Genomic DNA, 12136 nt, shown 5'->3' with positions numbered 1-12136 from the left:
AGACAGCACCACTTGCGGAAGTGTTCCAGCCAAAAAAGTGGAACCTGAATCTAATCCAACCTTCAAGGAGACCTTCAAGTTTACAGATAATATGGAGGATATTTAAAAATACAGAACAAGTCAAATGACCCCCCAAAAGGGAGAAAATGGAAAAATCCAGAATATCAGACATTCTGCAAAAAACCGACCAGGGTTTTTCAGTAAGTCAATGGCATAGGAAGATGGGTGGGAAAGTCCTGATTTAGAATCAAAGAAACTTGAGGGACATATCAACCTAGCCATGTGTGGCTATTACTCGAATGCTGATTCATACATACCAGCTGTATAAAGATATTTTTGAGACAAATGATGAAGTTTGATTACATACTAATTAAGATGTGTTACCAAGGAATAAGCATATTTGCAAGAAATATACATGGGATGAAAGGACATATCTGGGCTATGCTTTAAAATAAGTATTTCGTAATTGACAGGATACAGTCAAGAATCACATCAGCCACTGCATGACTTATTGGCCGCCAGGAGTGGTACGATTGGCTTCCCTAACTCCACAACAAACTAACCTCAATCCACTAATGGTGCCTCTGGGAACCACCACTGTCCACTATCAAACAACATTTGGTTTTTCAAATTACTTAATCTCTTGACCCTAACAAAGTTTCTCCACTATACTGAGCTGGTGGAAGGAGGGTGACCACAAAATATCGTTCACCAGTAGAAGGAATGCTATGGATAGGACCGCTCTGACTTCTCTCACAGCATTAAACAGATATCCAGATCCTTGGGTAAATACAAGAATTCAAGTTAGTTTGCTCGTTCCAATCACCCAACCTACAGCTGTTCTCTGCCACGTCTTCCCAAAACTAGCTCCCTCAAAATTCTTCTCTAAGCCTGACCCTGATACACACATGCACACACACTTCCAAAGAAAGTGAACTTCTAACATATCATCAAGAACAAAGTGTCAAAATTAGCATGAACTGTAACCAAGTATTCTCCCACCCACAAGAACTGCCCAGAGGACATAAGTCAAAGACTAGGTCTGCCTTCATTTAACTCAGATTTACGGATGGTAACCAAGGTGCAGTCCTTCTCCATCCACTGGGCTGCCAAGTGTTTCTCATTCGAATGAAGAGTCTTCAAAGACCAATCGTGACAGTAGAAGAGCTGAGAAAACAAATCCCTGCGTTACCCCCAAAGGTCTACTTCTGTGGGGGTGACAGACATAGGAGGTGTCACTTGGTGATAGGGATATTAACCCCACTCTGATTTCACTAAACTGGAACCTGGTCTTGAAACTGAAGCAGTGTGATAAACTACACATGCAAGTTGAGGATGATATAGCACAAATTCCTCAACATTAGAAACCAGCTTTGACTACAGCATGGAAGGTGAATAACAAGGGATGAGAGGGTTTTTTAATCCTACATCAGACTTTCATTACTTGAGGGGAGAGAAAACTTTAAAATAAAAATAAACTTCGGATTTTTCAAATAAAATCAGACAATTTCCACCATTCTCAAAGGGCTGAATCATTGAAAGAAATGGGTTTCTCCATTAACATTAAAGAATTTGGCAAACAATTTATTGGGAAGTATCAATTTGAACTTGTTTGGGCAACCCCGAATTTTACCAGTTGCTTAATTTTTTAGGCATGCCATTTATGGAAAACATCCTTAAAAAACAACCAACCGAACAAAAAACCCTAATGTTTTCCAAGTGGCTGTAGAAGCTGGAATCCATCCCCGGGCTAATGCAATTCCTAGCTTCAATATCTGCCTTCCAGATATTAAAAGTGAGAGGTTGGTTACATTTGCCTTTTGATGAAAAGGTCTTGTATAAAGGAGATTAGGGACCAAACCCAGAAATGCTCAGCCAGACTGAATGCTCTCTTTATGGTTCCTTTTCCCCTCCCTCTCTGTGAGGATGTTACGACGATGATGGCATCAATCTTACTGGAGAAAGCAGAGAGGTCTGCCACCAGAACCTACAGGGGAAAGCAAAGCAAACAAATCTTACAGAAAGTCGGAGAACAAAGCACAAGGAAAAGAATGCAGAGTGCGCCCTCTATCGGTCTGAGCGTTCTCATTGTGGAGTGGCTGCTTGGCAAGTCGTACCCAGCCATAGGTGAGAGGCTAAGGCCCTCACTGTGGAAAAATTCCAAATGTGCTGACCCAGCAGCAAGGATCCAGCAGAAGCCCATTTGGCCAGAACCCAAGAGGGCTCAGCCTGGTTCTGACCAGTCTATGAACTGGCAGCATGAAACATACAAGTCACACCAGTGCCAGCACCATATGGCATCAGCTGGAAGATTGCAACAGCGATTGCTAAAACTATATCATTGCTTTGTTAATGCGATAAAAATTAGACCATATGAAAAGTTTTAACAGAACCCCTTATGCTGTCTATTTTGTACTTTCATAAACTTTTTAGGGAAATGGAGAAGAGACTTTAACAGCTATTGTCTTGGAGTAAGGAGTATTAGCCAAGTAAGTATTTACTAAAATAAATCTTGAGATGGTGCTCCCAATGTGTCCTCATATTGTAAAGTATACTCATGGCGAGTGGCTAGAAACCGACACACAGAACATGAACTTGGAGAACAAACTTCTGTATCAGTGTGAAGCAGCCAGTTGGCATCATGCTAATTAAGAAGGTTACCTCCTATTTCTTTAATCACTGCTTCTTAACGTGTCAAAGGAAAGAGATGAACTGTGGGCCACTTTGATAATTCAGCAAATGCTCTAGATCCTCTCTCTATATATATCCACCCCCCAAAAAAAACAAAAAAGCTTTTCCTCCTAATTACAGGAGACACAAAAACACTCTCCCCACCTCAGGAGTCCCAAGGGAAGAAATCTTACTCAAAACAAATGTTCCAACCAAGCCGAACTCTGTTTTATAAGTGTGCTTAATATCCTCCAGTGGGTGATGAAAATGAAAAGGTAAATTGTAAGGCTTTCCCAACAACTACATAAGGGGGAAAGCTACCTATAATTAGTTTCTAGGCTTTAGAGTAAATGTAAGAAATATTTAATAACTATCCTCTAATCATGATTGGTTATCTGATTGTATCCTGATGGCTAAAATATGTGTGTATACATAAAATATGTATATACACACACATGCATGAGTGTGCACCTACAGACACACACACATTTGTTCTGGCTATGGGAATACCAGAAATAAAAGAGGTTCCTATAATTCATATACAAGATTGATTTTTTAAAAAGTAATAATAAATTTAGCCATATTAATATGCAAATTTTACCAGATCACACTTATGGTCCTACACCTCAGTTACTTCACCCCCTTGGCCCTCCGTTACTTAATATCAGTTGTGTTATTAGCATAATTATGAGTTGTAGTTAGTTCTGAGGCTGAATAATAGTCTGTGGACCAAAGAACTTTGAATGGGTACAAAGGTGATTTCTTTCCTTTTTTTAAATGAATATCTATGTTGAAAGTGTACAAGAAAAGCCAGGCAATTCAGGAGGGTTGAATTCTAGTTCTATTTCTTTTCAATGTAACTGTTAGTTTTTATAAAATCACATTTATTTCAGTGAGCAGCTCATCTAATAAGTCAACCCAGTCTCAACTCTTTCAAAGGTAGTGAATTATCAGTGCTCTCCTGAAAGTCACAATACAAGAAACTACATAGGCTACTCACACCTACAAAAGAACTTGTTCTAAAATGCACACACACACACACACGCACACACACACACACACACACACACACACCTGTGCCTCTCACAGGTATCTCTACATAGCTAGATTTACACTAAAGTCATAAACATAAGGACATAGACTGAATGTTCTCCTGCACGAATTGATCTATGTTATTGATATGATTACCTTTTAAGAAGATAAATATCGCTTCCTTTTATTTTCCCCTAAGCCATCGGTTTTCAACCTGTGGGTCGTGACCCCTTTGGCGGTCCAACGACCCTTTCACAGGGGTCACCTAAGACCATCCTGCATATCAGATATTTACATTACGATTCATAACCGTAGCAACATTACAGTTATGAAGTAGCAACGAAAAAAATTTTATGGTTGGGTCACAACATGAAGAACTGTATTTAAAGGGCCAGAAGGTTGAGAACCACTGCCCTAAGTGCTTATTCATATAGACAAACTATTTTGGAGCAAAAAAAAAAATCCCTTATTGACTCTTTCTCTAAAAGAAGTGTTTTTAAAATATAGGTTACCCCCCCCCCCACAGAGTTTACCCTACCCTGCCCCAAACTCACCTGTCATTGGAGATACTCTATCATTCAAATTATAAACAGATGTGTAGATAAAAGACTCCATAACAGAAGCCACAAGCATGAGTCTATAGGAGCTAGTATGGGGCTGTAGAGGACAGGACATTGGGAACATCACTTACTCACAGGGTCATCAGAGTCAGAGCAACTCAACTGCATGTAACCCATTCTGTGAACTAACATTCTGTGAAATCCTGAAGATTATGAAGAGAGACTACAAGATGAGGACTGGGCTAGGGATGCTTTTATACATCAGTGTTGTTTTGTTTGTCTTTCAACTCTAAAGAAGAATACAGTAAACAGTGAGTGTATACTCATTGTCTAATCATTCATTCAAAGACTATGTCCAAATACCTTTGACTTAAAAAATTCTCATGAAGTCACCAAAATCATTTTAATGGGAAATAAACAAAACCTCATAGACAATGACTTTTTGTTCAGCCACAACTTGTGGAGGAAGCATTCTTTAGACTTCATTAAGGGGAGTATCAAGATGAATATGCTGAAGTTCTGCCAAAGAAGAACCTAAAATATAGTAATAAGATTTATGGCAAAATAACCAGACTAGAAGTGAAAATAAGAGTTCTTTAAGAGCAGCACAAAAAGTTAAGAAAACAGGAAAATTCCAGGAAGGCTTCGCAGAGGCAGTGACATTTTAGCCACGGACTACACATGTTCAACAACATGAGAACACAGGGCATGGTTGGAAATGAAGTAATCTGGTATTGCTTAAGTGTATAGTACTTTCAGGGTGGTGGAAGGTTGGAAACAGGCTGCGGTCAGATGATGGGGAACCTTGAATGCAATGTAAAAAAGGCAGTTGATATGGAGACCTGGAAGGTTTGAGGTTTATTAAAAGAGCAGTCACATGATCATGGATGAGGAAAAGTCAGTGTGGCAGCCATCACTGTAAAGGATGAAGTGAGGAAGAAGTGGATGCTGGGAGATGAGAGTCAGTGAGGGTCTGAGCTACAAAATACCTTTGGGAATGGAAAGGAAAGGGTGGATATGAACAGCATTTCTGAGGTAGACTCACTAGGACTGAATGAACCAGTAAAAGAGGAAATAGGCAAGTCAAAGCCTACAGTGTGGCTTCCAGCCTTGACACATAAAAACCCCATGAATAAAAATAAGAACACAGGCAGAGGAACACATTTGGGAGAGGGCATAAAAGAAAAAGAAGTTGTCAAGTTTGAGTGTGCATGAAATGGAGAACATACCCATACAGGAAGGTGCATGGAATATCTATCCATATAGAAAGGTGCATAGGTTATCTATCCATATAGGAAGGTGCATGGACTATCTATCCATATGACAGTAGTTGGGAAATCAGAGGGTAATATATTCCGAAGCTCAAAAAAATCATTCATTCTAAAAAGAAAAAAGTAGGGACTTGAGTTGAAGGGCTCTATGTGTAAATAACAATTCAAGATATAGGGATGGGTGCAATCTCCAAGGGAAGAATAAAGAAATAGTAGTCTGTGCCTATTCCAAATGAGGGACATAAGAGAAGTGGGCAGAATGTGGAGGCAAAACTAGAAGATGGAGCCACTAGCCAAAGGAAGAGACTTTTCTGGATAGGAGTGATAAGATATCTCCAGAGGAACAAGTAACAGGACTGCAACCATGTTGGTGGCGTTGGCAATGAGGTGAGTACTGGGTATGGAAGACATAAAAAATAAAAAATAAACCCACAAAAAAAACACACACTTTCCTGAAATGAAATGAATGAAAGAGGACTGTTAAGCAAGGGAAAAGAGAAGTGAAAAAAAAAGGGGAGGGGAGGGGGGAAGATTGGAAAAATCCCTGGGGAAGAAGGAGATGAAGAATTTTAGAATTAGGGGGCAGCAGCATGCTTGAAAAGAAAGTGAGTGATACAGAAAGTCCTAGAAGAGAGAAGAATAAGGGTTGGCCTTGGAAAAACTGAAAATGCTCTATCCTTTCTTACTCATTCCCTCTCCTCCTCCTCCTTCCCATCCCTTGTCTCCCGTCCTGTTCTGTCAACCTGGGTGAGAGAAAGATGGAAGGAAAACAAGAACTAAGGAAGATAAGTGAAAATCCTTTTTAGTTGCAAAAACCCAATCCCTTATAGTCATACCATCCCCACCCCTCTTCTTGACACACACCCACACACCTAAATACACACACACATATATACCTGTATGCTGATATACATGCCCTATCATATAAATAGTTAGGTCTGTAATATATGCACTTGAATATTAATTTCACCCTCCATACGTATTCTAGCTAAAATATGAAAATTTATAAACATGGTTATGTAACACTATATTTACCTAAGGGTGAGTCCTTGATTGCTGCAAATCCTGAGGGAAAACAATGAATATCATGATAATTTAAAAAAAGGAACGTTTAAAACTTTATCTTCATATGAGAGCTTACCATCTCCTTTCAGCAGAGTGGTTATCAAGTGATATATCAAAAGATGTCTGTCATCTATTTCCTGGCCTTGGGAGGGGTGAGAATACTTATTTCCGGGGGGCGGGGGAGGATGGATTAAGAGGCAGCCATTTGGGAGGAAAGAAGTAAAAAGTAGCCTGGACAATCCATAAACTGGCCAGTTAGTCTCTGACTAGATCAAGAGGTGGTTTTGCATTAAGGAATTAGAAGTGTCCTTTCCAACTTGTGATTTCTGCAAATATTGGATTCCACCCAAGCTGGATTTTAAAAGCAGATACAGAAAGCCAGGATTAAATGGAGGCCTGGGAGAGCGTCATCTATTCTGAATCACTTCCAAAATTTCAGTAGCTAACTAAGGTGTTGGTTGGGGCATGCGCCTTTCTGACCCCCGTGCACTGCTAAGACACTAGCTAGAAAAACCCAGAATCATGTGGGAAGAAAAAGCAGCCCATTAACCAAAGAAAAGAACGTGTTTATGTTGCAAAGTTAAACATTGCATCAGCTTTTCTGAAATATCTGGAACTTAAAGAAAGTAAGCATACAAAATGTATTTTGAAGCTTTTTTGTTTAAGTGCAGGTTAATATGTTCCATGTGCCATTTCATATTTTGAACGAAGACTGTGAGGAATAAGCTATCACTCAAAGTACTTGTAAAAGCAAATATCTCCAAATTTCTTCATTCCATTTTTAAAGATGCAAATTAGTTTAGCCCTCTAAGGTGTAAGAGAAAACGTTTGTTTTTTACCAACCTCAGTTGCCAGAAACACACCACACAGTTTGTGATCAATACTTCAGTTTCACGGAAGAAGCCAAATCTAATCTTAGGAAAATGAGATGCTCCCACACTTCAGTATGGAAAAGGCTAGGGCAGGAAGCACTTGTTACACCGCGCCCCTGACCATCAGACCACCAGGAACACCAATTACAGGTTTGGGGGCCTTGCTGCTTTTAAAGAATTTTATCAAGAAGTTCTCATAAAACCCTGGTTAAAATGTGACTGAGCATTTAAACAGAATGAGAAATATAAATATAAGTCACTATGTATCAGGCTCAAGAAATCCCAGGGGCCTATAATAAAGTTATGATGTGTCTATCCACCTCTCAGTAATTCAGCCTGAAATGTGGCTTACAACCACTACAAAAAAATAAAACGAATCAAATAAGCCAGTTTACCATACAAATAAAATCATGAGAGGTCCAAAGACAGAAGCAGGCAGGAGGGGTTAACAGTAGCTAATAACGACTATGCAAATGGGAGGTGGGTAAGGGGGCCAATGAGGTATGACTGTTAACATATAGACAGCACAGGAGTTGTCAATCAGCTTTTCAAAACGTTGACGTTGACACGTGTCTCCCCTCAAGATATTCTCAGTATTGTGTTCATGCCTAATTCATTTTCAAAATTATTGCTGCCGGGCCCTATTAGTGTTTATCAAATGCACTTTTATTTTAGAAATGTTTCTAACTAAAGGGGAAGAAAGATTACTCGGGGTTGCGTATGATGGTCCCCCCAAGAAAAAGGTTTGTCCAAAAGGGGGGAAGGTCGGCATTCTATTCTCTAAATCCTCTGGCTATATTTTGAAATAAAACATAGAGTTAAACAATATATTTGCTCTCTATTCCAGACTGGATGCAATTGATTTTAACTGACTAAATTATCTGATCTCTGCCAAGAATTTTATTTCATTAAGAAAATGATATTATAGCGCATCTGAGATCATAGAGCAGACTAAACATAATGCCAAAGAAGCTCTGAGAATGCTCCACAGTGAAGGGCTGATTATTTGCAGATGGGATATGAAAAAAAAAAAAGTATCAGATCCCAGGCATTAGCCTAACCAATCCTGGTATCACTACTGCCTACATGGCAGCACAAAGCCAAGAACATAACTGATCTTCTGAACCACAACACCTTCTTTTTTTAAGGTACTAATCACTTTTCTTCCTGGAAAGTAATATTTAACTGCCACTATTCAAAAACACAGGGAAAAGGGGAAATGTTGGTACCACAATGGGCTCTAGCATGTCAGCTGTCACTGCGGACATGATTTGGCCTGTAGTCAGGCACTCACCAAGGAACTCATTTAAATCCATCTCCTTGGGGGAAGCCAATTGTTTGGTATGCGCAACAATTGGTGTAGGATCAATCAGTGGACATGAGATCAATTAAAACCAGCTTAAGTTTGTGAAGAGGAACAATTCACACAACCTGAGTTAGATCTCTATTCATTCCAAGACTCTCACAATGCAATCCTTAAGCTTCCTTGCAAAGCAGAATAGCTACTATCACCCTACACTGTCTCGCCAGCCCTTTAAGTAGTTCCACTTTTAATTAAAAACACAGTACCTCCTTTGTTGGCACAGATAGTGTGGTCACTTTTAAGGACCGCAGTTATTTTAGCCAGAAACTTGGGGTTTGGGAAGGGACATCTGTTAAGAAAAAAAAGAGGTGGGGGAGGGGAGGGAAATACACTTTGATAGAATTTTATTTTTCTTTACAACCCTCCCAATTTACATGTACTTGAAAAAATTTGAATTTTATGAAATTGAAAAGTTGGTTTGGCAAAAGTTACCACTGCAGACTTTAGGACCGGGTGGCTAAATGTCAGCACTTGGGGGGTGTGGAGGGTATGAGATTTTGCTAAAGCGGCTTTGAAATAAATAGGCTTTGCCTGGATACCTAAGAAGGCATAGCAGGACTTAGAGATGGCACGGGAGAGAAGCATGCAGTATCGCTTCTGGCCGCAGGAGTGCTGTAATGTCACTCTCCACGTTAAACTCTACAGACACAATGCGCCGGATTCTTCCCAGCTCAACCGCAGCCGGGCAGACGGTGCGGATCAGAAAGACATCCCTGAATTAGCAAGTCCGCTAATAAGCAAGAACTTGGCGGAGGGTTTCCTGATATTTCTATATTTCTCAAACTCTAAGCACTTGACTTTTTCGACCCAGTAGACTGCAACTTCTGCTCCTAAGAGGGGGGGAGAAGGGGAAGCCTCTCCAAACACTGTCGACCACAGTGTAATCAAAAATTGCCAACTCAACCAAATAATACCTCGAAAGAAAACACTGGGGCAGAGAAAGGAGCCAGTGGGAGGGGCGGAGAAGAGGGAGACAGAAAGGACTTTTCCAAGACTAATATCAATATCAAACTCTCATGGCTTCTGGGAGACATTTCTCCCTAGTATTTTTATACCGAAAAGTCTCTAAAAATAAGCATTTCCAAATGTCAGAGAGGAGAGAGAAAGAGCAAGAGAGAGAGAGGAGTCTCCTTGTAAACCACAGGTCTGCAGCGTCCGCTGGAGCGCAGGCTGGGGAGGCGGCACGGCACGGGTTATCTCCGGCTCTGCCCTCGGCGGGGCCAGCCTCCAGCCCCGCGGGTAGGTGCGAACAGCTTAACGACTTCCTAAAGAAACTGTGAAAAATTAGGGTGCGAAAAGCTCGCTCCAAAATCTGGATGCAGGACTGGAGATTCCATAAAACGAGTTATAAACAAATCACATCACAGGTCGAGCGAGACGTTTACAGCCCAGAGAAATCAGGATCTGCTGACCTCAAGGCAACGCCTAACCGCGCCAAAGTTCAAATTGCTTAGATGGCTCTGAAGGGCGGCTGCGCACCTCCCAGGAGCGGGCAGTGCAAGGTGTAGGGGGGGGGGGGGGAGCGTTAAATCCCGCAGAAGACTTTACTGCGCTTAGCAGCTCTTCCTCTAAATGCAGTTGGATTAGCTACAGCCACAGCGGGGCTGCGAGGCAGCGCTCGGCGCTCTAACTCTGCAGGAGAGCTAGCGCTCTGGAGCCTTTCTAGAGGCTTCCACTCGCCTCCTCCGCAGCTCACACAAGTGATGGAGAGGGAGGGAGCGGTTGAAAAGCCGCAAGTGAATTTCATGGAGACCAGAAACCTCTCTCAGAAATAGCTGCTTCGTGGAGAGAAGTAAAGGGAGAGGGCAAAGCCCGGCCTGTCCCCAAAACATCACTGGACTGGCGAGCGCTCCCCCAGAAAACCTGCTCGCCAGCCCCTGCTCAAGGCAGACAGTTCCGTGCAGCAGCTCCTGCAGCCTGAGGCTCCAGAAAAAGCCATCAGTGCTGCCCTTTTCCTGGAAATGCAGGTCCTCCGCCTCGGCTCGTACCCTCCGAGCCGCTCTCCCGCTCCCTCGGTTACACGCGCGCACACGCGCCGTTCGGCCGTGCCCAGAGCGACCTGGGGCCACGATTTGGGGCGCACGTGCGCTGGGGAAGGTGGGGCTGCAGGGGAGACGGTCAAACGGACTAAAAGGAAAAGGAGACAGAAGAGCAAGGAACCTGAGGGCCAAGTAAGAAATGAGACGAAAGGAGAGAAGAATTCCGAGGAGACGCGCGGCGGCGAACCTGGGCAGGACCACTCCACGGGGCCCCGAGCACCCCACGGAAGCCGGGCTCCCCGCACGAGGCGCCCCGGTCGGCCACACCTTCCGAGGACGGGAAAACAGCGTCGCGCAGGGCTCCGCGCCCGGAAAGTGGGGAGCGGTGGTGTGCCCTGCAGTGGGGGGCACTATCCTGCTCCCCGGAGCCCAGGGACACGGGAGGGAGGGAGAGAGGGAGGGAGCGCCGCGACCCGCCCTCCCGCGCCACGCGCCTCAGGGGGAAAGCACCCACCTCGCTTACTGCGCCTCCATCGGCTGCCCTGGCAGTGGCTGTAATCCATGCAGTTCAGGATGATGAGGGCAAAGGAGAAGAGGCGAAACTGCATCTGGGCGGCCGGGCGGGGCAGAGGCGCCTCTCAGAGTCGGGGAACTGGAGGGCTCATCAGAGGAGAGGAGCCGGCGCTGCCCGCTGCGGGGAGGGAGAGTCGCCAGGAGCCCGAGGACAGCGCTGGTCAGTTCCGCGCGGCCAGCATCTCCCCGCCTTGACCCTGAGACCAGGAGGAAAGACGGGCTGGGTCGGGGGTGGAGAGCCCCCGGGAGGCCGCCGCCTCTGCGCGCGTCCCAACTTCAGGAGGGGAGGGCGGGGGGAGCGAACTCCTGGCCCGGCACTGGCCGCGGAGCTGCTTCACCCGAATGCACAGCTGCCTCTGACCGGGGGCGGGAGGTGATTACAATCAGTAAATTAGCCACCTCCGCGGCGCGGGAGGCCCGGACCCGGGGAAAGGGCGTGTGCGGCTCTCCAGGGAAAGGCCAGCGCCCCCACGGCACATAGGGCGCGGGGCTCGAGGAGCGCTTTCCGGCCCCTGGGTCCCAAGGTGGACCCCCAGGCGCCGTGGTCGCGGGGGTCGCCCGCCGTGGGCACTTACGTCTCGGGCGGGGCGAGGTGCCTATGCGCGGCCACTCATCTCGGGCTCGTAAGCAAACCGCCCTTGATAGCCCGTGGGCCGAGTGAAAGGTAGGGTGAGTAGCCGCAGGACCAACCGGTCACCACCGAATTCTGGTGGATCTCCGCTCTCAACAAATGTTTTTCAGGGCGCGAGAT

The 12136-nt window shown here is 44.3% G+C and overlaps 1 protein-coding gene across 1 annotated transcript in view; it reads right to left on the bottom strand.

Annotated features, from left to right (window-relative positions):
• The window catches only part of RSPO2 (R-spondin 2), a 141724-nt gene extending 130156 nt beyond the window's left edge, over positions 1 to 11568 (bottom strand). Inside the window, exon 1 of the mRNA XM_023757793.1 lies at positions 11327 to 11568. Within this exon, the coding sequence (XP_023613561.1) occupies positions 11327 to 11420 (94 nt within the window). The 5' untranslated portion in view covers positions 11421 to 11568. The remainder of the gene's footprint in view (positions 1 to 11326) is intronic.
• Positions 11569 to 12136: the final 568 nt, after the last annotated feature.

The sequence above is a fragment of the Myotis lucifugus genome, unplaced genomic scaffold, assembly GCF_000147115.1.
Source record: "Myotis lucifugus unplaced genomic scaffold, Myoluc2.0 scaffold_114, whole genome shotgun sequence".
In the NCBI taxonomy this organism is placed as follows: domain Eukaryota; kingdom Metazoa; phylum Chordata; class Mammalia; order Chiroptera; family Vespertilionidae; genus Myotis; species Myotis lucifugus.
This window is presented reverse-complemented; position numbering and strand designations above follow the sequence as displayed.